At 35.4% G+C, this 25,888-nt stretch overlaps 1 protein-coding gene across 2 annotated transcripts in view; it reads left to right on the plus strand.

The window, feature by feature from the left end:
• Nucleotides 1-25,888, plus strand: part of DACH1 (dachshund family transcription factor 1) — a 453,518-nt gene that overhangs the window by 391,793 nt on the left and 35,837 nt on the right. For both annotated transcript variants that reach the window (XM_066235505.1, XM_066235506.1), the window contains 4 exons: nucleotides 5,524-5,675; nucleotides 18,332-18,479; nucleotides 21,096-21,239; nucleotides 21,742-21,810. In XM_066235505.1, the coding sequence (XP_066091602.1) occupies nucleotides 5,524-5,675; nucleotides 18,332-18,479; nucleotides 21,096-21,239; nucleotides 21,742-21,810 (513 nt within the window). The remainder of the gene's footprint in view (nucleotides 1-5,523; nucleotides 5,676-18,331; nucleotides 18,480-21,095; nucleotides 21,240-21,741; nucleotides 21,811-25,888) is intronic.

Raw genomic sequence — 25,888 nt, forward strand, 5'->3', positions numbered from 1 at the left:
CCATACATTGGTGGAACATAAAAATGAGACTAAGAGACATGGACAAGAGTGTGGTGGTTACCAGGGGTGGGGGGGGAGGGAGGACATGGGAGGGAGGGAGGGAGAGAGTTAGGGGGAGGGGGAGGGGCACAGAGAACTAGATAGAGGGTGACGGAGGACAATCTGACTTTGGGCGAGGGGTTTGCAAAATAATTTGATGACAAAATAACCTAGACATGTTTTCTTTGAATATATGTACCCTGATTTATTAATGTCATCCCATTACCATTAATAAAAATTTATTAAAAAAAATAATTTTTATATGAAATAATAGAGAATGTGGAATTATAGGTTTGAATACTAAAATTTGCCTCATTCAACCTGTTTTTCTTTTTTAAGTGAGGAAATTGCAGTGCAAAGTTGGTACATTTCCAAAGGTAACTGGTCATTTTTAAAACTATATCCCAAAGTATTAAAAAACTGTTACATACTATTTTAGTTATCTACAGCTATGTAATAAATTACACTAAAACTTCGTAGTTTAAAACATCAAATTTTAAAATCTCACAATATCTATGGATTAAGAATCTGGTGCAATTGAACTGAGCGCCTCTAGTTGAGGGCTTGTCCGGAGGTTGCAGTTATGGTGTCTGCTGGGGCTGTAGCTCGTTTAAAGGCTCGACTGAGAAATAAAGAAGTGGGACATAATTACAATGGGATACTACTAAGACCTCAGAGAAGACAAAATACTGCCATTTGCAACAACATGGATGGATTTTGAGAAAATCGTGCTAAGCAAAAGAAGTCAGATGGGAAAAGTCAAGAACCCCATGATTTCAATCATATGTGGGATATAAAACTTAGGGCAACAAATGAACAAAAAAGAGAAACCAACAAAACTCATAGATACAGACAACAATATGGTGGTTACTAGAGAAACAGGGTGGTGGGTGAGGAGTGAAGGATACAGGGGGTCAAATATATGATTGTGGACGGAGATCTGACTTTGCTACACACACTACGCAATATACAAATGATGTATATATTATAGAAATGTACAGTTGAAGCATATGTAATTTTATTAACCAATCTTATCCCAATAAATTTAATGACGAGTAAAAAATGTAAAGGCTCAGCTGGGCAGGGGGATCTACTTTCAAGCCAACTTACATGGTTTCTTGCAGGCCAAACCCCTTGTCAGGTGTATTGCTACAAGGCTGTCTCATGACATGACAGCTGGCTTTCACCAAGGCAAGAAGTGCAAGGAAAGAGACATGGAAACTGCAGAGCTTTTCTGATCGGGTCTCGGAAATGACATCCCATCACACGTGTTATTCTACTTGTTAGGTTTCACTCAGACTAGCGGAAAGTTCTAGAGAGAATATGAGTACTAGGAAGGAGCAATCATCAGAGACATTTTCAGGGCTACTACATGCCCAGAGAAAATACCTCCAACTACAAAATGGCAAGTAAATTAAATACTGATTTATTATTTAACTCTTCACACGGAAACATCCTACACATAATAAAAACAGAATGTGGACTCTTGATTAAATAATGCTAGTCTATGTATGTGATTCTTACTAATTTTATACTGTGGAAAAGTATGCCTTGGAATGTGTAAAATATGCAATGAAGGCTTAAGGATTAAAGGAGGAAGATGCTTCAAACGTACACATAGAACAAGAGAGGGAGAGAGATCATTAAAGAACAAATGTGGCAAAATGTAAAAATTGGTGAATTTGGGTTAAAAGATTGAAATAGTTTCCTAAGATTGTTGTAACAAATGACCACAACCTTGGTGGCTTAAAGCAACAGAAATTTATATTCTCACAATTCTGGAAGCTAGGAGTATAAAATTCAAGGTGTCAGCGGGGACAAGTTTACTTGAAAGGGCCATAAAAGAAAATTCATTCTTTACCTCTCCTAGCGACTGGTGGCTGTCAGCATTCTGTGATAGTGGCTACAAATTCTCATCTCTGTCTCTGTCTTTTATTTGCCACATCCTCATCTCTTTGGAACTCTCTGTCTCTCTCAAATGTCCTTCTGACTTTCTCTTTTTTAAAACACTTTTCATTAGCCTGGGATGCTGAGGACCCAGGTTCAAAATTCTAAGGTCACTCTCTTGAGTGTGGGTTCATCTGGCTTGAGCACTGGCTCACCAGTTTGCACGTGGGGTCGCTGGTTTGAGTGTAGGATCATAGACATGACCCCGTGATCACTAGCTTGAGCAAGGAGTCACTGGCTTGACTGGAGCCCCCCCCCCCACATCAAGGCACATATTTGAAAGCAATCAATGAACAACTAAGGTGCCACAACTATGAGTTGATGCTTTTCATCTCTTTTCCTTCTTGTCTGTTTCTCTTGCTTAAAAAAGAACACTTGTCATTGAATTTCTGTTGGATCCTAAACAAAGATAATATTCTTATCTCAAGATCGTTAACTAGGTTACATCTGTGAAAACCCATTTTACAAATAAGATAACAGTACTAGGTTCCAGGGACTAGACTTGAGCATATATTTTGGTGGTGGGGGTGTCTACCTTTCAGTGGGCTACAGGTGTATAAAAGAATTCTTTGCACAATTCTTACAACTTTTCCATCAGTTTAAAATTATTTTGGAGCAAAATATTAAGAACAGAAAACAGATTACATTGTCTAATGCTGTAGTCAAAGATCATAGCATCTGACAGCCAAATTTCTTTTAAAGATAAAACTTTAAAAATATGTACAAATATACAAAATTGGAATAAGGTGTTTTGTGAATATGTGCTTCATCGTCATTCACTGTTTGAAGTCAGTGGAGATTATGTGATGTCAAACCTCTCTTCCATGTTGTCTGGTCTCTCATACTTTTGCTTTAATCTTCTTAGAACATTTAGGATATCAAAGGTCACTTATTTTAAAAGGAAGAACCATGTTCTCAATTTTACTCTTTGTAGAAAGACTAAATGAGACTTTCTGTGATGTTAATTGCCACAAGATGACAACTTTTTCTAAGGTAGTAGGGTCTTAAATCTCCCTAAGTATTTTTGTTTTGCTTGTTTGATCTTTGATTAGTTTTCTTTTTAAAAATTTATATTGATCTCAGGAATCACCCTTTAAAAATTTTTTAAGTAGTGATTTTGCCCAAAATTGGATTGTTATCTATGTATTGAGTTAAAGTGACCTTATGTAGTATCTTCACTATGTAAAATGATAAATGAATGAACTCAATCAAGTAAGTTTATACCAAATAATAATCTAGCTGAAACCAAGAGAATCAGGATGAGCATTCCATAAAGCAACTGCAGGAAAAAAAAATCATAAGACTTGCACATGCACACACACATACATGGAAAAATTTGATCTTATTCTGGGAAAGATTGAGTAGTAATAAAATAGAGATGAAAGACAAAATATTTTTCTAACTATAATAATTAGTTACTCAACAGTTAGGACTGGTCACTCTAGAAGTGCTTCTTGAAGCTTGTAGATTATGTTTCTTTTTCAGCATTCTATCCCCAGTGTCTAGCATAACATTATTTATGTTATGTAAATATTGGCTATATAAATACAATGTATCATGTGTGATTTAATAAATCAATTCACACAACAAGCAAACATAGTCAAGCTTAATTGTAAGTTTAAATAATCATAGGGGGTGATGGAACTTCTGATTAAATGTGTTTGTATGTGTGAGTGTGTGTGTATACATGCATATGACCCTTTTTTCTTGGATAAACTTTAAGAATTCTGGAGTCACAGATGAAAGCTGAATGCAATCTCAGGTGGTCATCTGGTGCTATGCCTTTCTTCCAGAGACAAGCAATTACTATCCCCATGATCTATTAAGCCACATTTTCTTTAGCATGTGACAGCTAAGGTGATGCTGATCAAAAAATATTGCTCTTCATTCTTAAACAATTTCACATGCACATAGATGTTTAACAAGTGCCTTTTCAGAGATATTATGAGAAAACACTAGCAGCCTTGGTCTGGAGGAGTAATTTATGACAGCAAGGTAAATGGTGTCCAAGATCACCTTGATCACATTAGCCATGCACTGCTGTCTTTAACCCTGTTGACAAGTGGGATAAAAAAAAGAAAATAAGGACACAGTGAATCTTACTTTAGCTGCTTACTTCATTTCTTTCTCTACTACCTGCTGCCTCAGATCATCTGTCAGTAAGTCAACAGAGGAGGGACTAGAAAGAGAAACTGCGGAGGAGTGAGCGAGGTTGAGAGGAGTGCAGTTAATAGAAGGCCTGGGCCCATTACTCCCCTTCCCAACCTTTCTTCCCTTTTAGCTCATTAACTAGAAATGTGGAAAGGTGAGGGAGATGAATTTAACTTGTTCTGACATTAGAGACAGAGAGGTGTGGCAACTTCCATAATATTTCTGCCCCAGAGAGACGTAATTGGAAAACATGTTGTGTGGTTAGATGTTGTAATGAAAAATAAAGGAATGACTGAAGAGAACAGTGTAATTAAATTATAAGCATAAATGCAAGTGTGCTGAAGTTTTTAGCCACTTGAAAAATTGAGAGATGCTATCAGGACTGGGCAAATACATTGTTCTGATTAATTTTCCTGGGGTGAAATAAGAAAATATTTATAAAAATGAGAATTCTGCCATGAATAAAATTTTCTCTGTGTTATAATAAAATAAACAAGCCATAGCTTGTATCTATTTCAAATGAGACTGTAAAAATACTTAAAAAATAAAGAATTGAATAAAAATATTTCCTTGTGAGAGTAAAAAGAATCTGTAGTTGCTATTACTCTAAGTTGCTTAAAATGAAGAATATTCAATAAACAAGGTAAAGAATTCATCTCAAAAGTGTTTATATTTGGCTTTTTAAATATTGTTTTGGGAGCTGTATTATCCTTCCTTTAGAACTCTTTTTCATGTATAAAAAAAGCTAGTTTTTCAATATTAAGGAAAATAATGTTCTAGTTCAAAAGAATTAGACCTTTTGTTTTAATGATATTGGACAATTCAGTTATATCAATAATTTAGAAACATTATATTTGATTCCAATTTTTCTTTTTAGTTGTGAAGGATTTTATTTGTACATTCTTTTGTAGTTTTCTTAAGGATATATTTGAACAAATCATTGCCATAAAGGAAGGGTTAATTGAGAAAGAAACATACTAATATACAAAGTATTTCTTTTATATGAAGCTCTAGAAAGATTCTATTGTCAACCCAAACAGAACCAACTAAAATGAGATAATTGGGAAGGTGCCCATAAAGTCAGCCTGAATATATTATCACAACTATATATGAGATAATATTTGTTTTAAGAAGATTCTATGGCACTGTAAACTCAGTCTCATTAGAGACTGCATTTAAAAGGCTTATAAAGTTACTCATTAATGTTATCTTGTTGTATCTCCACAGCTTTTTCATTAAAGAAAATTCAGCAGAAAGCATTTTCTCCTGATAGCAGGAACCAATTTGCAATAAATGTTCTGGAAACCACTAGGGAAGCCATTACTGAGGTCTAATAAAAACAGACAAGCGTAACTTGTTCTATATTTTTGTTTCAATCACATACAGATGAGACTCCGCTTTCCACACCAACTGCAAGAGACAGCCTGGACAAACTTTCTCTAACTGGCCATGGACAACCACTGCCTCCAGGTTTTCCATCCCCTTTTCTGTTTCCTGACGGACTGTCCTCCATAGAGACCCTTCTCACTAACATTCAGGTAGGCCTTTTCACATTCTAGAAAAAAGATATATAAATACCCGCTTGTTGATTTTTACCACATTCATACTTTTCCATTTTAATCCAGTTTGACTGCACCACGGTTTTGAACATTTTCTAGCAATTTAAGATTTTAAACACTAATCAGATTGGTTTAGAAATAACTCATATTTTAATAATAAAAACTTAGGTGAAAATGATCTGGGCACTTCAATAATTATTTTGCCTAAATGTTCTTATTGCTGACTAATGGGAAGACTGTAAATGTTTAAGTTTGTCTGATTTACTTAATGACGGCACACTAGTTCTAATAAATATTTAGTTATTTTTAAACTGTTGGCCTTCCAGTGAGGAAATGCTATGTTTAGTCATTTAAATATGTCTAGTAGAAGGGAATAAAAAACAAAACAAAACAACTCTTCTTTCATAAATAAGTTTGTTTCAGTTAATAGGGTTTCTTCAAAGAATAGACTTCAAAAAGCTATACAAAACTTTCCACGGATTTCCTATGTAGTCCTCAGGATGTATATTTTACGTACAGTACATTATGAATTAAAAATACTTTCAGTTAACAATAACATAGTGCATGGAGCCAAAATAATAAGAGTGTGTGGGATAAAAGAAAGCATGATTGCTTGCCCACACATGAAGTGATCATGTGGGCCCCAGATGGAGCTGTCTGCCATGTCCTTCTCCATATTTGTAGGAGCTAGGAGTAAGAATGTGCCTGCAGATACCATGCTTGCACTGCATATTTGCTAATCTTGACTTTCGCTCTCCATCCTTAGTGATATTTTTCTGTACACATTTCCTACCATATTAAACTTTCTCCCAGTAGAAATGTAATTAATTTTATTTACCTCTCCAAGGACATAACAGAAGGCCTTTAATGCAACATATCTTCTCATCTATTAATATGGCATTTTTAATACTAATGTAATTAGAGTCTCCAGAACTGTATTCAACTTTAAGGTTTTATATCTCAGTAATTGAAATAAATCATCAATCTAGCCTAAATTTAATCAAGGCTGAAAAGTTGATTATATTTTAAAGTAAACATAAGAGTTTTTTTTCTAAATTTGACCCATAGTATTATTAATTATCAGTTAGGTTTTTACAGTTGGTCTCTTTTGTTAAATTAAATATTTGCTAAAAATACCCCTCAACATTTTATAATTTGCACTGTGAAATACAGGAACAATTCAGTTTTTTTTAATGTATACAACTGTATACAAATCAAAGAAAAGTGTTTACTTAAAATTCTTCATCTAGTTATATGTACCTATGTACCTTCACTAACTAAATCCTCTTTAACCAGGAAAATGATCATTTAATTTTAATTTCAGCAAAGAAGACATATCTGGGCTTCTTCAATGTAAAAACAGCTTGCTCACCTAAAGAGTGGGTTTACACATGGACTCTTTTTGAGACAGAGAGAGGAGTGAAAATAGACAGACTACTGCATATGTCCTGACCAGAAGCCACTAGGCAACCCCATCTGGGGCTGATGCTTGAATCAACTGAGCTATTTTCAGGATGTGAGGCAGACACTTGGACCAACACAGCACTGGCTGCCAGAGGGAAAGAAGGAGAGAAAGGGAAAAGGAAGGGAAAGAGAAGCAGACAGATGATTCTCATGTATGCCCTGAATGGGGATCAAACCTGGGATATCTACACACCAAGCTGATGCTCTACCCACTGAGCCAACCAGCTGGGACCACACGTGCTCTTGTATTGTGTGTGAACACCACATCTCTAAAACAGATACTGCCAATTTGGAAGTATTCACCTATTTCAGAGCAGTATTATCCAGACTAGAAATGTTATCTCAAACTATTTCCGTAAAAAAAAAGGAAACCCCAGTTTTAAAATGTACAGTTAGATATTATTTTATTGAAAGTATCTATAGATTTAATATACTCTCCTTTCTAATCTCAGCCGGTCTTAAAGACATATTTTAGCAAAAGTTGATAATCAGGTGATAGTCAAGCAAAGTAAGTTATTTCTAGTTTCCAATTATAAGGACTTTGAACTAATGTTAGAACATCTACAATAAGAATACATCATTAAAAATAAATATACCTGTCCACTACAGTCTTTTATATATGCATGTATAGGTATTATATATTTGCATGTATGTATTTAGTATATATACATGCAGCATGCACATAGGTGCACTTAAGGTAAAATAATGATTACAATGCCTACTGAGTTCCATGAACAGTTTTTATATGTATACACACATACAAACACTATACATGTGTACATGTACACATATACAAACATACATACATACATACGCACTAGATTTATGGTTAGTAATGTTTTCTCATCATTTTACAGAAGGTCATAGATGCTAGCTCTTTTAATATTGCCACATTTATTGAATTAAAATAATATCTTTAGAATGGTATAGAATGTCTAAACAGTCATGACCTTGGCTTATTGGGCATACAGTATAAATGTGTTTGCTGTCCAAATTCTAATTTTGGTAATTACATTCTACCTACCTCAATTTCCTCTGCCATTTCAATTATATGCAGTGTGTTTTGTGCTTTTTATTGCAAGATGGTAACATTTTTAGTGTGGTAAGTTTAAAATTCCATTTTCTTTTGTAAGTATTTTATCAGGATACCAGTGAAAAGAAATTGAGTTGAAAATCTTTATTTTTTTCAAGTTAAGCAATTTTATGTCTGAAATTAAAAATTTATAATGCATATTTGCTATTTTAATTAAACCCAAGGCATCAGGTTATATTAAATTTAATGCACATGATGTATATATTTTTTTAGAATAAATGACCAAAAAACCCTTCAAAGTAATGTTTAAGGAGTAATTGTTCTAATATTCAATATGATACTCTATAATTTATTTACTTATTTTTTTTAAAGATTTTATTTGTTTATTATAGAGAAGGGGGGGAGGAGCAGGAAGCATCAACTCCCATATGTGCCTTGACCAGGCAAGCCCAGGGTTTTGAACCGGCAACCTCAGTTTTTCCAGGTTGACGCTTTATCCACTGCGCCACCACAGGTCAGGCGATACTCTATAATTTAATTTTCAATTTTAATTATATTTATTGATTTGAGAAAGAGAAAGAGAGAGATAGATAGAGAGAGAGAGAGAGAGAGAGAGGCAGGAACTTCTATGTGTTTCTGTACGTGCCCTGACCAACGATCAAAACAGCAACCTCTGTGCTTTGAGACAAAGCTCTAATCAAACGAGATATCAGCCAGGGCATAATTCTCAATTTTAAAATTTGTAATGCTCACTATGGATGTCCCTTCCATGATACATTATAAAAATTGAATTTTCATAAATGTTATTTTTTGTGCTTTAAAAAAGGGCCTGTAGAATAATACTGTATTCTTGTATACTGATATTTTTACATTATATATGTAGTATAGAAAAGTACTATATATATATATATTGAACATCAGATTTTTAACTCTTTCTTGAAACTTACGTGTTTTAGAAAATAAAATTAATAATAGATAAAGACATACACAATGAAGGATGGTAATTTTACTTTAGTGAAAGATATATTTAGATTTTTCTTTTCAAATTTTTAAATTTTTTATTTTATATGAAGTTTTATTTTTTAAATGTAAGCATTCTTTTATATGGCTTTATTATTTAAACATTGGAGAATTCCCTGTGAGATTTTAGGTGAGGAAACTAAAATTTAGTGTTAATTTACTGGATATGATACCTTCAAACACTGACTACCATTTGAACACAATCAAAGGAGAAATTTACCCAGTATTCTTTTTTTTTTTTTTTATAATTTTATTTTTTTAATGGGGTGACATCAATAAATCAGGATACATATATTCAAAGATAACAAGTCCAGGTTATCTTGTCGTTCAATTATATTGCATACTCACCACCCAAAGTCAGATTGTCCTTTGTCACCTTCTATCTTGTTTTCTTTGTGCCCCTCCCCACCCCCTATCCCTCTCCCATTCTCCCCTCCCCCCTGTAACCACTCTTATCAATGTCTCTTAGTTTCACTATTATGTCCCACCTACGTATGGAATAATACAGTTCCTGTTTTTTTTCTGATTTACTTATTTCGCTTCGTATCATGTTATCAAGATCCCACCATTTTGCTGTAAATGTTCCGATGTCATCATTTCTTATGGCTGAGTAGTATACCATAGTGTATATGTGCCACATCTTCTTTATCCAGTCATCTATTGATGGGCTTTTTGGTTGTTTCCATGTCCTGGCCACTGTGAACAATGCTGCAGTAAACATGGGGCTGCATGTGTCTTAAGAAGCAGAAAGCCTAAACAGACCTATCAGTAGAGAAGAAATAGAAAAAACCATTAAAAACCTCCCCAAAAATAAAAGTCCAGGCCCTGACGGCTATACCAGCGAATTTTATACCCAGTATTCTTAATCTGAGTTTCATGTCATGAATCATTGGTAGGAGCTTTACAATGTACAAGTAATATACATTGTTTGTCTTATTATAAGAATTATTTAGGGCCCTGGCCGGTTGGCTCAGCGGTAGAGCGTCGGCCTAGCGTGCGGAGGACCCGGGTTCGATTCCCGGCCAGGGCACATAGGAGAAGCGCCCATTTGCTTCTCCACCCCTCCGCCGCGCTTTCCTCTCTGTCTCTCTCGTCCCCTCCCGCAGCCAAGGCTCCATTGGAGCAAAGATGGCCCTGGCGCTGGGGATGGCTCTGTGGCCTCTGCCCCAGGCGCTAGAGTGGCTCTGGTCGCAACATGGCGACACCCAGGAGGGTCGCAACATGGCGACGCCCAGGATGGGCAGAGCATCGCCCCCTGGTGGGCAGAGCGTCGCCCCTGGTGGGCGTGCCGGGTGGATCCCGGTCGGGCGCATGCGGGAGTCTGTCTGACTGTCTCTCCCTGTTTCCAGCTTCAGAAAAATGCAAAAAAAAAAAAAAAAAAAAGAATTATTTAAAATGACTTATAATGTTAAAATAAGAATAGGTAAATAAGTAAGAAAAAGAAATACAAAGGTAGAGAATATAAAATTTAGTTAAAGATGAGATTTGCATAGAAGGTAAATATCAGAAGGGAATATATGAAAGGAGTTTGGCTTACTATACTTTTTCTATATGGAAGAATCAAACAAAAATGAAAGACCTAAAAAGAATGTTAAGACCATAAGAGCCTGACCAGGTGGTGGTGCAGTGGATAGAGCATCAGACTGGGATGCGGAAGACCCAGGTTCAAGACCCCAAGGTCGCCAGCTTGAGCGCGGGCTCATCTGGTTTGAGCAAAGCTCACCAGCTTGGACCCAAGGTCGCTGGCTCGAGCAAGGGGTTACTTGGTCTGTTTAAGGCCCATGGTCAAGGCACATATGAGAAAGCAATCAATGAACAACTAAGGTGTCACAACGAAAAACTGATGATTGATGCTTCTCATCTCTTTCCTTTCCTGTCTATTCCTATCTATCCCTCTCTCTGACTCCCTCTCTCTCTGTCTCTGTAAAAAAAACAACAACAACAAACAAACAAACAGAAAAAAAAATAAATGGCTTTCCCAGATTGATTCACTGTGGCTTAATAAACATAACCCAATTGTGGTATTTAAAAAGTATGCTCTACTTCTGTGTTTGAGGAAAGAAAATGGAAAAGAATTGTTTTGGTACTAAGACTAAAATACCCTGATAGTCTAGTCTTTATATTTTGATATCATGGCCATTAAAGGTATGTTTTAGCTTGACCAGGCAGTGGCACAATGGATAGAGCATCAGACTGGGATGCGGAGGACCCAAGTTCAAGACCCTGAGGTCGCCGGCTTGAGTGCGGGCTCATCTGGTTTGTGCAAAAAAGCTCACCAGCTTGAGCCCAAGGTCGCTGGCTTGATTAAAAGGTTACTCGGTCAGCTGTAGCCCCCCGGTCAAGGCACATATGAGAAAGCAATCAATGGACAACTAAGGTGCTGCAACAAAAAAACTGATGATTGATGCTTCTCATCTCTCTCTGTTACTGTCTGTCTATCCCTCTCTCTGACTCTCTCTCTGTCTCCATAAAAAAAGTAGTGAATATTTTGTACATTTTAAAGAAAATTGTATTTCATTTGCATCATTTATACATAACTGAATTATAATAGAATTAGGCAGAAGAATAGGTGAAGACTTTTTAAAAAGATAAAACAACCAGAGCATTGACTTCAAAATATGGTAGGCTGTGATCAGATATTTTGTTTTAGCATCATATCATTGTATCTTTAATCATAATTATTTATTATATCCTCTCTCTTTTAGTCCTCTTAACAATTTGTAAAAAGATATTACAAAAAATCCCAATAAATAGATCTAATATTCTAAAGAAAGTTGCCTATGATGACGTGTCAAAGGAGGAGTGGCAAGACCTCGATTCTTGTATTGCTTGAGAGAAAAAATTCAAGAGACAAAATGTAACAATTAAAAGAAGAATTTATTGGCCATGCAGGAAGAAAGTTAAAGGAAAGGGGACTTTGGAGACAGATTCAGGGGGTGAGTCTGGGATGAGCTGCCCACTGCTCCCTAGTTGCAAGTCTTGTGGGGTCCCTTAGAGCTTACGAAAAAGATTGAGGCAAGGGAAAACATATCTGGGGGAAGAAGAAGAGAAGGTGGAAGGGGGAGTGAAAGGCATAGGAATGCTCTGGGAAAAGAGACAGCACGTATGTCAAGGGTAAGACTTTTAGGAGAGGTCCCAAGGGAGAATCTCAATGGAATATTTATCAGCTTCCCAAGTATGTTCTTTTGGGGTCATTTTCTCCACGGATTGGTTGGAACCAAGGTCAACTTTGACTTCCTTCTGTCTGGTTTTGCTGCTTTTCTGGGCTTGGAGTTGAAACACAGCTGAGACCTCGACGTTATATCTGGAGGTTAATGCTGAAACACTATTCTCTGACTTTCTGGTGTGTTCCTCCTCTAGAGGGTCTAAAGCTACATGACCCGTGACATGCCAGGAGAGGAAAGGTCGAGGGAGGGTGCCGGTTCCATGACCAGGGATATGATATCAGAAGGTCTAAACCATAAGACCAGCTAAGGGAAGAAATGTCATCCTGGGGTTGAGATCCTTGTTTCCCCAGTTTTGCCCATTGCCAGGCACCTGGGGCTTTCCACCTTCATGGTCTTCTGTGCCTGCCCTGTAGTCCTTGCTCTGCTTATATTGTCTAAATGCATTCCACAAAGAGAAGAACATTAATCTCTTAAAAATCTGGAATATAGACCATATTTACTATTTTATATCATAAATATTCAACTACAATACTACTTCACTTCCGACATTTGTTGTCATCAAATGTCTCGTAGTTTTTCCCACACTAAGCAATTATGCAACACCAGATGCGTGCCCACAATTTAACCCAATTCTGACACTAACTAGCTGAAGAATCAGTCCCACTTGGCTGCCCCCAACCCCAATTCAGATGCCAGTTGCAAGTCCAGGCTGTAAACTTGTGCTTCTGACCAACTGGCTATAGAACAGATGTCCCCATGGCCTACTGCTCAGGTTCAATTAAGTCACTGGAATGACTGATGGAACTCAGGAAAACATTTTACTTGTTAGATTCCCAGTTTATTGTAATAGGGTATAATTCACAGATGGCTGGGTGTAAGTGGTGCATAGAGCAAGGTATACGAGACGGGGCTCAGCCCTGTCTGGACACAACAGCCACCCATCACCTTAGCACCTTCACTTAGTGAGTAAACCAGAAGTTCTCCCTTTTGAGTTTTTATGGAGGTCTGTTTCATTTTCTAGGCATGATTGTTTAAATCATTCCTCACTGGATATTTTTTTAACCTTTTGCTCCTTTGCCCTCTCTGGAAGTCAGAAGTGTGGGGCTGCAAGTTCCAATTCTCCAACTACAGGGTGAATCCCCCTCAAATCCAGCCTCTCTCCTTATGAGCTTTCCAGAAGTGACCTTCTTAACATAAAGTCAGCCTTAGTTGAAAGGGGCTTATTATGAATAACAAAAGACACTTATTTTACCTTTATTGTTCTTATCACTTAGGAAAGTCCACCCATTGTTGGATTTCAGTGCCAGGATTAAGATGAAAATTTATCTATATATCTATATCTATATCTCAATCACATATACTCCACAGTTAGTTTCTATGCTAATTATATATATACAATATTAACTGAATCTTCTTTATAACCCTACACAAAGTATTTTGTTGTTATCCCCATTTATACTTGAAAGTGCTTTTCATGAAGAGTCCATCATTGATCCACTTTGGAGAACTGCAATCATAGCATTAAACCAAATATACCTGTAGCTTTTGTTACAAGAACTTCTGTGAAAAATGAATCAGTCAACATACTATTTTATCATAATTTTTTTTCTACAGAAGTTTCTGATTTAGAGACATTATTCCTTCCCATCCTGGAAAGAAACATAATGTTGTAGTAATATAAGGTTATAGTAATTAAATATATAGAAATATAAAAATATGGTAGATATATAAATGTAATTAAAAGGATATTAAAAATAATTATTAAAATTAAGTAAAATTATGCCAATTGGATAGGAATTAATATAGTGCCTTAGTGCCATAACTCTGTAATGTGATAAACAGACTCTGACTTTCAAGCAGAACCCAGTTAGTATGTGTGTGTGAAGTTATACATAGATAAGAAGTGGCTTGGTGTTATTTACATTAACTTTGCAAATTAATGAAAATAAGAACATCTTAAAAAGTGATTTAATGTAAACATTTCAGTAGATTGACATAAAGGTGGTTCCCTGCAAGGAATTCCCAAAAAGGTAGTTTGAGGTGATAATCCTGTAGATTGACACCTGTTAGAAGGCGTTGGCCAGAAAGGGTACTAAAGCTGAGAGGCACCCTACTACAGTAGTCGCCCAGACTCTAATGTTGATGTGGACTGTCTCCACGCCACTCTGAGCTCTGACCAAAGCCAGCCAAGAAGAGCACGCTGACGGGGCCCCCTTAAGCTGTACCCAGGCATGCCAAAAGAATTTGTGAGTAATAAATTGCCTGTGTGATTATTGCAACTAATTTGTGTGTTGGTCGTGTCTTTCCTCCGGTGGCATTTAACAGTAGCATCCTCATAGCTACCTCAAGAATAGTCTCGAAGAGGCTGCCAGCCCTGCTAATAAGCAGGAGTGTCCCACTGCACGGGGAAGTCGAATCAGGGACGCCTGATCGACGTAGAGCTTGGGCTCTACTGGGACACATTAAAAAAAAACAAATAAGGCAAGTTTGACCGAGGTTTAGCAATTGCCTGATCCTTCTGGGCCTTGGTTTTCTCATCTTGAAGGTGTTTTTGCCCTGGTCGGATAGCTCAGTTGGTCAGAGCATTGTTCTGAAGCTCAGAGGTCGCCGGTTTGATCCCTGGTCAGGGCACATAAAGGAACAGATCAATGTTCCTGTCTCTCTCTTGCTCTCTGCTTCGCTCTCTCTAAAATCAATAAAAAGAGACCCTTAAAAAATACGTTTTGGTTAAAATAAATGAGTGCTGAAAACCTCTTCAACTAGGATATTTCTTCTCATTAGAAGTAACGTATAATATTGAGCACAAATATTGCTACATGAGTTTCAGTGACACTCAACGCACCTTATTTACCATCTAATTCTGAAATAAACTCATGTAAAATAAAAATGTCACCAAGTTAACTTTTCCTCTGTGATCTAACTAACATATTTAGAAATGTTTCTTTCATATTATATTATTTTAGGTACTCTTATACAATCAGAGATTTGTACTTTCTAGGCTATAATAGTAATATATAATTGAAATATTGCTAGATCAATTACAGTGCCCTTTTTACAAAGAAATATATAGCAACTGATTCTCTTAAAATTATGAAAATAATTTAATATACAAGATAGATCATTTTATAAAACAAAGGTTATGACAACCATTATGCCTCACTTATGGAAAAGAAATGCGAGGCAAAACAACTCTTGTCTCATAACCACTGTGTCATAGAATAAGCTTACAATGCCTTTCTTTAGAAGTGTCATTGTCCAACTTCAAGATCACAAGAACTAACCTCCCTTGGAGGAAAAAATTCTGTTTTGAACCTTGTGTCTTTTACTGTAAGTTACATTGTCATCACAGAATTTTGCTCCATTTTGCGTGTTCACGTGAGACTCAGCACTTAGCATGACCTATAGCAGCACATGATCTACCTGGAAAATTTACAGAAGTTACACAGATTTGGACTACTATTACCACTGATAGTTAAAAATGGTGTCCTGATGACTTGTAGATGTTATGAGCACTGCTCGCTATAGCTTTTCCCAGACCCCTGCTGCACTGAAATTTAATCGGTTTTCTGTATTTTTGCAGCAGAACTGTCACGAGCAATAACATATTTTTGAATATGCATCAGTTTGGCTCTAGTGCAGACTTTTGTTCACACTGGACTCCTGCTGATGTGCACTGATTTCAAGTCTAAAAATGAAACTTAATTTTATACAGCTTGTAAGTAGTCCCTAGAGGATATTGGATCCTAAAAGCTAATATTTTTCAGACATAATCAGCAGGAATAGGTAATGTATTACCATTAGCTACATTAGCAGCAACTGTAACAAAAGAAAACAGTAAATAGAAATGCTTTTAGCAACTTCATACTTTACAAGAAATATTAATATAAAATAACACAAATTAAGGTTGCAGTTTAATGTTATTCAATATGTTTATTCATAATGATTGTTTTGTATTTAAAGAACACCAAAATATTGTGTTTTGTCAGCCAAGGACAATAATAGTTTAATAGTAATTTATTTTAAACAGCTACTGATAATACAACCAATCAACACATTAAGTGGTGCCAACATTGGCATCTTGCTAAATAATCTCTAGACATTGCACAGAGAGTACATCTTTCAAAGATAAGTCAACAAGAGCAATCAGAGCAGAAAATTAGAATTTGGCATTTTAGAATTAAAATACAGCTAAACTAAAGTTTTAATTGGGGTGATCTTAAAGGGCACTTGATGTAATGATCTCTTTCATTTGTTACTAATTGTTTGTTCCTGATAAAGAAAAAAAACATACAGGAATGTTGCTGAATTGAGTGAAGATGGCAGTTTCCTTAGCAGCTACGTGTTTTGTTAAAAAACAAAAGAGTAGAGAGGGGTAAACTGTCGTGCAGAAATCTTTCAGCTTGTTTCATATCATAATAATTAATCTAGGGAATTCAGGGTCAGGTAAAACAAATGTGAAATCATTTATATATGCTTGAAAGGAGAGAAGAAATGGCTTATGAAAATGCTACATTGGTAGGTTGAACTGAGGGAACATCTGTTTTGCACTAATAAGTCACGGTGGTGTTGTGGTTTCTGATTCTCCTTGCTATTCTGTCCCCTGCAAAGGGGACATCATAGAGTAGATCTATGAATGGTACCAACTTCCATTTTATATATAATTTCAATTGAAAATGTCAGTCTCTGATGTTCATGCACCTAGACAAAATATCTTCTGCTTCTGAATAGTTTCTTGTATTCCTGAGTAGCTAAAAATAGAAATTTTAGATTTTCACTTTAATAATAATAATAGTAATACTGATAGTTTTCTAAAGCATTCTAGGAGTGAACACATACAGAATACTTTGCATATGATTTACATATTCTTATAATCTTATTTTCAAAAATTTCAGAATGTTATTAAATTTAAAAAAATAACATACAATAAGTCAAATTATATATATAAAGATTCCATAATCAGTTGAATAAATAAACACTGCTTTCACCATGTTCCTGTGAATTACTGCACTGTGAAATAGTCCCATAGAGTTCTTTATCATAACCATTTTGAATGACTTTTCAAAAATAATGCTCTATTAAACCACTAAGTTTTAGATCCTTTACATATATTATATATCTTAAGAAAAATATACTAATATTATAATTTTTATTTATCAAATGTTTCAAATATATGATATGTTTTAGACACTCTATAGGCCTTAGGGACATAGAACCAAATGATAGAAAATGTCCCTGCCTCAGAGAGCTTACAATTTTAGTACAGGATACAAATACATGACAATGTTACATAATAATAAATGCTATGAAGATTTAAGAAGGGAGTAATAAGGTGTGTTTGGAGGGCTACTTCAGATAGGATGGTAAGAGAAGGCCTTTCTTAAGTGGTGGTTAAGCAAAGGTGAAATAATATGAAGGCAAGAGCGATAAATAATTGGGAGGAAAAGCATTCAGGAAAGGAACAGAAAGAGCACAGTCCCTGGTGCAGAAACAAATTGGTACCTTGAGAAACATAAAGAAGCCCACTATATCTAGGATAATTTCAGAGGGGAATAGTAGTGAATGAGCTCCCAGAGATAGGTGGGTACGGCCAGGAACACTTTGGGTTGCATAAACCATGTCAGGTAATTACTTGTGGAAGAGTTTCTAATTTTTAACTCAATTCTTATTTTTTAGAATTGCTTATTGGTTGCCCTCACTTAGCTTTAGATTTAGATCTACTAATTAGAAGCAACTGAAGCTGACGGCCAAAAATGTTGTCTTCCTAAAATGTTTTCATTAAATTCAGAAATTTGGTACTTTAATTAGATTACTTGTCCTGGTGAGTACCGAGAGAATGCAGAAGAATGAAAGAATTTGATAAGTGAGTTCTTCTCTTTTAAAATACTTTTCAGTAATGAATGAAATGTGCTTTGTACCAAAATATTACAATTCTGAATACCTTCTTTGTACAGGGGCTCTTGAAAGTTGCCATAGATAATGCAAGAGCTCAAGAAAAACAAGTCCAACTGGAAAAAACAGAGCTGAAGATGGATTTTTTAAGGGAACGAGAACTGAGGGAAACCCTTGAAAAGCAGTTGGCAATGGAACAAAAGAATAGAGGTATTTTTTGAAACTTCCAAATAAACTTAACACTTTACATAAAATATTTGAAATAGCAATACACTCTACTTGGTGATTTACTCTAAGACTGTACTTTTAATTTTCACTTGTAGCTTAAGTTCAAAGCAGAATTTGAATCCTGGGTTCACTGTATTATTTAATTTCCAGTGTATACGGTTTCCCTTCTGATCATGCCTCAAGATACTGAAATATATTCATTATATCATAAATCAAATAATGTTTATTGTTTATAAGTTTAGCAAATTCCATGAAAAAAAAACTTAATATGCAATTACAATTGCCTTTGGAAAATCTTGGTTCAAGTCATAAAGCAAAAATAGAAAGTATTGATTATTCAAGTAAAATAGATTTAGTAATATATTTATCAAATAAAATTGAGGAATGATGATTCTTTGAACAAAAGACCAAAGTGAATGTTTGTGTAATAATCTTTCTGAAAACTTCCCCTTTGCCTCAACTATAAGATTCTCCTATGTATTCTAGAAGGACAGCTTTTTTCTCTTATTTAATAAGTATCCATAATAAATACAGCACATAATCTCCTTTATATGTTTGACATAAATATTTAAAAATCATTCTTTCTGTTTTGCTTTTAAAACTGGCAGGATTTAGTGAGATTTTTCATTAGTTACTCTGAAGCAACTGCTAGTGGGTCTCTGGGATGAGGTTGATTAGAGAAATTGTCACCCCAGTAGTACAGTTGTACAATACAGTTCTAAATAATGTGACTTCACATAGAGTTATGTACTAAAATAATCAAAATAAGGTAAATATTGATAATGGGTTCTGCTCTAAGAACATAATGAAATTTTGTCAGAGTTCATTATATGGAACCATGGTCCATACACTAGCCATGTCTTGATTTTTTTTCTTAACTTCTAGAAAAGTCTTTCTATTACAAGACTGAAAGTAGATCCTTGAATTCTTATGGTAAGCTTTTAGTTACTAGCTGGACCTTCAGAGCTTTATTGGTTCAGACATGTTGGAGGATTGGCACTCTGTTTTACTTCTTTAACCACTAGAGGGCAAACCATTTCTCAGATCACACCATGAAGCTCCCATTTAATTAATTGTGAACACTAAATTAAAGGTAATAATTGTCAATAATTACCTATTATGAATGTATCTATTGAGGCAATGCATTATCTTGAAGAGAGAGCATGGCAACCCCATTTGGTTCAATCACAGAGGAAGGAAGCAGTGAGCAGTCAGTGGAAAAGTGATGGGTATTGAGCTCCTAGTGCCAAGGGAGTGTACAATCCAATAGAGTTCAGAAATTACTGGGGTTTTCCCCCAGTGTTATACTCTTTATATTTACTTTCTATTTTACCAAAATTACTTATTCTCTTGAAAGAGACATAAATAATCATCTTTGGAAAGGGAAATAGTAGGCAAATGATTAGTTAAGATAATCATATGATTTTCAAACTATTAAATAAAGGAAATCAACATATTTATTTGAAACCAGTTTTGTTTTTTCTGTAAAACTGTAGCTAATGTACAGTTTCTGTTAATATATGATACCAGCAATAGTAAACTCAACAAGGTAATGGTCTGCTATCTTGACAATATTAATAATTATATAAATGGGAAGTGTAGGCATTAAAAATTGAAACTAAAATTCTTTCTTGAACCATTTTACATTATTTTATATGTGGACTAAATACTGTTAAAAACTGTTTTTCTTCTTTAACCTGTAGTAAGAACTCAAGTAGTGTACTTGGAATGATTGCTATTTATTATTAACTTGAACAGAAGGATTTTCTCATACTGATTCTGCCACATCAAGTCCACAATGTTTAACAGCCATCAAAAAATATTGTTTAAAAGAGAAACATTTGTATGCTTCTCATATGCCAATTACTTACTTCATATACATATTGTAAAAGTTAAAGCAATTATCACATTAAGATACAGTTAACACATATTTCATGAAGAACATTTATTTGTTGTTCTTTATTGATTATATATTGTATACAAATATTTAAATCACCTAGTAGGAAAGAAATATATCCTACACCACTTATTTATTATAATTTACTTTCTTATACCATAGCATATTATTGTCAGCAGCAGCATATTATTATTAACAATGAGGTTTTATATGCCACCAAATTCCTAAAGGTAAAATTATAATTTTCTAGAAATGTATTATAGTGTATATAAATTTGCTATGAGGAAATCATTAATAATAATTATTACAATAGCTTCATCCATACTTATAAATGTTTGCTCTGCTCTAAACCACTCTGCACTATCCTGAATCAAGGGCAAGGACTAAGACACAGCATTCCTTTAATTAGGCTTCCTTTATCAGTAAATTCAAATATTTACCAAAATTAGTTTCCTATTAAATCTGTCTCTACCTATGACAATTAAAGTCATTCTTATAATGTAATATAGTTCAAGGCTAAGTAAAAATTGGCCACTTTTGACATTTTACTGGGACTTATTTTAGTTAAGGTGGGGTTTTTTGAACTTCCCTGTCTAGGTAGACTTAACCCAATGGGGAAAATAAGAATAAGAAAGATAGATCATTTATAAGTTTGAACAGTACAAAAGTTTAAGAAAAATAATATCCACTCTCTTTTCTAGCCATAGTTCAAAAGAGGCTAAAGAAGGAGAAGAAAGCAAAGAGAAAATTGCAGGAAGCTCTTGAATTTGAGACAAAACGGCGTGAGCAAGCAGAACAGACACTAAAGCAGGCAGCTTCAACAGATAGTCTCAGGGTCTTAAATGGTAAGAGGGTACATCTTTATATGTGGCTGGCTAACATTCGTTTTGAATCCTCGGAAGACAATTTAGACGTGTTAGTGGCTTTGTATTTTCTATGTCCTGTCATTCATTAAACTGCACTCATAGCTGAAAGCGTGGTGTGCAGAGTAGTCGTATGTGTTGGAGAAAATGGATTATTTCATAGGTACTTCATTGTTCTTTTACTTAACTCCAGTATCTAGGACCTGCCACCGCTTTTCTGTTTAACCAAATCTGTCTCTACTGAAACATGATAAAATAGTAATCTGAAACCTTCCCAAACCCTATCCCATTTTATGAACAAATTTGTGTTATTTCCTTATTCAAATCTTTTGATAATTCATATGGATATAGTCTGTGTTCAACCTTAAAAAGATGACAAAGGTTTGTATAATTTTTTCAGCACTAGACTAACAGGTTGCTCTTTTTTAAAGGACAATAGGAATCAACTGAAATGTGTGTCACTCTTACCTTTCTGTGCTTTTAGACTCTCTGACCCCAGAGATAGAAGCTGACCGCACTGGAGGCAGAACAGATGCTGAAAGGACAATACAAGGTAGGGATTTGCAAAAGGCTATAAATCTCGATCTTGCTGTATGAGTTTTTCCTCAGCTTTAGCCTGCTATTCAAGCATGTAGCCTACCATCTGGGCCACATCAAAACAAGTTCAAACAAGGTCAAGTTCATCTTGCTTGTTTATATGAGTGAATTCATTTTGTGCTGATAGATTTTCTTTAAATTAACAGGTCATTTCTGTTTATGCAATGCAATTAAAAAGGAATAATTAATTTTAAACAATGTATGATTTAATCTTGGACACAGTAAATATGTTTTATTGAATGCTTGAAGCCCAATCTAATGCAGGAAGGATTTATAAGTTCTATTCTACATAAATAAAATCATGAGTTAACAAATTGGGATTTTTTAACATTTGAAAATTTCTTCTTCTTTTGTGACAGTTACTGCCAAGCACATACAAAATAGACTAGCTGCATGTTAAGAATAAATAAGATTGTTTAGTACTCCATGGATTTTCCAAATGTTCTGTATGTTGTTATATACATTTTAATAAGACAAATCTGCTGAGCAAAATTATACACACACACACACACACACACACACACACAATACCAAAGAGATTTGTGTTGCCCACTCAGAGGAGATATATATATATATATATATATATATATGCACACCCACACACTCACACACACACACATATATAGTGTGTCCGTAAAGTCATGGTGCACTTTTGACCGGTCACAGGAAAGCAACAAAAGACAATAGAAATGTGAAATCTGCACCAAATAAAAGGAAAACCCTCCCAGTTTCTGTAGGATGATGTGGCAGCATGTGCACATGCGCAGATGATGACGTAACACCATGTATACAGTGGAGCAGCCCACGGCCATGCCAGTCGAGATGTGGATGGTACAGAGGAAAGTTTAGTGTGTTCTGTGGCTCACTAAATTCAAATCCATGACCAAAGTGCAACGTGAATATTGGCGCATTTATAACGAAGTGCCACCACATAGGAATAACATAACTCGGTGGGATAAGCAGTTGAAGGAAACTGGCAGTTTGGTGGAGAAACCCAGTTCTGGTAGGCATCAGTCAGTGACGAGTCTGTAGAGGCTATACGGGATAGCTACCGAAGGAGCCCTAAAAAATCTGTGCATGAGCCCACATCAAACTGCATTGAACAGGTATGAAATTGGGAGAGTTTTCCTTTTATTTGGTGCAGATTTCATATTTCTATCGTCTTTTGTTGCTTTCCTGTGACCAGTCAAAAGTGCACCATGGCCCTGGCCGGTTGGCTCAGCGGTAGAGCGTCGGTCTAGCGTGCGGAGAACCCGGGTTCGATTCCCGGCCAGGGCACACAGGAGAAGCGCCCATTTGCTTCTCCACCCCTCCGCCGCGCTTTCCTCTCTGTCTCTCTCTTCCCCTCCCGCAGCAGAGGCTCCATTGGAGCAAAGATGGCCCGGCGCTGGGGATGGCTCTGTGGCCTCTGCCCCAGGCGCTAGAGTGGCTCTGGTCACAACATGGCGACGCCCAGGATGGGTAGAGCATCGCCCCCTGGTGGGCAGAGCATCGCCCCTGGTGGGCGTGCCGGGTGGATCCCGGTCGGGCGCATGCGGGAGTCTGTCTGACTGTCTCTCCCTGTTTCCAGCTTCAGAAAAATGAAAAAAAAAAAAAAAAAAAGAAAAGTGCACCATGACTTTATGGACACACTGTGTTTCTGGGACCACATTATAAGGAAAAGACAAAATCTGAAAGTAGCGTTTATAGTCGAACATCTATTCTAGACAGTAAGTGCAGCCTACCTTCATGAATGTGTAACAGTAAACAGTATTTATTTCTACTTTAAATAAAGATGATATTTCAAAGAGAAACCTAAAATGATTCATTGCTTTTATTTTGCATCTTAAACTCAATCATTTTGGGGATACTGTTTGACATTCATTATGTTACTTAATCAGCTCCAAATGTGTTTTTCTTGGTTTAGAGTATAAGAAATATATTTTTTGAAGAATCATATATGCAATAAGCAAATATCCGAAGTTTGAAACATTTTAGAGAATGTTTTGTTCCTGATTGTTTTACCTGAGACCACGATAATTTTTTTTTAATCCTGAGCTATTCAAGGATGAACCATAATAATGCATGGTTTAACATGTGTTATTATGAGACATCTCCTTGGATATACAAGATTAATGAGATTGTAAATGTAAAAAAGACTTCATTTTTAAGAGTCTTATGGGTTTTGGCAAAATTATATATGTATATGTACATATGATATTATTAAAATAAGATTTCTGTTACAGTTCTTTTAAAAGTTGCACACATATATTAACCAAATTACTAACAATGTTACTCCTCTTGATCAGGGCCAATCCACTTTAGAGAGGCCAATGTAAATCTCAGCCCTCTTTTGTGTGCCTCAGGCTTGGTTACTTAATGCACCGATTGAGCAAATGTCCAAAGTGGTATAAAAAAGCACATGAATCCCCAGGTAGATGTGCCACATAAATTATCAAGTATAGATTCTCAAGATTGTCAGAACTCATTCTAGGACAAAATAATATACAATATATTCTTGCACATAAATAGGAGATTTGTTGTTAATATTAACAAATGTTTAGGAAATGATTAAACATTTTCAAATAGTTGACATAATATATATTTCCTGAGTTTGTTATCAGAAATATTTTGGCCTTCAGTAATTCTATATATTGTTTGAATCTCTAAAATTGACATACATTTAAATATACACTTTAGTATACACAAAATCTTGCTGTATGGGTTTGAAACATTGAGAGTTCTCTTTATTGTGATACACTTTGGGAAAAATTTTTTTATCATAAATTGCCTTCTTTTTACTGTTCAGAATGCAGTTAACTGGGTAACATAGAAAACCTGCAAAAACAACTCTAAAAAAATATTTGAACAACTGTACAGAGTAACTTTAGGCAAATATAAATGATTATGAGGTTATTTATTGCTTTGGTTTAAGTGTGATATGAAATTTTCATTCTTTCATTCATTCGTTCCTCGTTTAATGCAAATAATCAGTAATTTTCCACTCTTTGCATATTTATACTTGGATTTAATAATTTTCTTAAGATTGTTTAATGCACAGTTGGTTTTCAATAAAACTCTTAACTAATATGATTTTAATTAGATATTATAATTTTTATCAAATGCAATTAAAAAATACTGAACATGAATCTGTATGTCTGTCAGTTGCTAAAGACTTATTTCACCAACAGTTGAACTATCCTAGACTTTAAAACTAGAACAACAAAGACAAAACCTTTTGCTATTCTCATTCCACTAAATAAGTTTATTTAGCCCTTTGAATTGTTTTTAACTTTATAAACAAAAGTCATATATTTGTCTGACAGACCAAAATTCAATATGAGCAAAAGAAATCAGAGGAAAAGATTGTATTTAGTTAAATTCTGAGCCTATGCACAAGGATGAGAAAGGCAGAGAAGAAAGAGCCAGAACTCATTACTAATTTGTGAAATGGTCTATGTCAGGCATGTTGGGAGCCATGAGCACCTGCTGCTTCACAATTCAGGAAAGACACAAACACGGCCTCTTGCTCCCTTAGCTTTCCCTCTCTCAGTGTCCCTAAACCCAGGTGTTATGATGCTCTTTATACTCTTTCTTGCTCCCAATCCAACCGTAACTGAAATTATTCTCTATTCCAAAATAAACTCAACTTAATTAGGGCAGACAAAGTAAACCGGTATTTCTTTATGCTTGTCAGGTATTCATTTATTTATAACATTTGGCAATAAAAAAAATGCCATGCTTGGCCCAAAAGTCAGTTTCCTTAGCAGTCAGGTACTTCAATACTGTTCAAGTTCCAAGTAATTACCTCCTATAGGCACCTAGGTTAGACTAAATGTTGCCTCCTTGGCATTTAGTACCACGATTTCTGTACACAACTATAGAGGAGAGGAAGAGGGAACATGGGAGCAGTTTAGAAAGTATTCCTGAGGAAAGGCTCTGAAGAACTTAGTTTCTTACAATATTACACAGCAACAAATACCTCATTGCTGATACTTCTAAGACTGTAACTAACTCAAAATTTATGAGTTTGGAGGAGATATTATAAATGTAGA

This window comes from Saccopteryx bilineata, chromosome 6 (genome assembly GCF_036850765.1).
Source record: "Saccopteryx bilineata isolate mSacBil1 chromosome 6, mSacBil1_pri_phased_curated, whole genome shotgun sequence".
Classification (NCBI taxonomy): Eukaryota; Metazoa; Chordata; class Mammalia; order Chiroptera; family Emballonuridae; genus Saccopteryx; species Saccopteryx bilineata.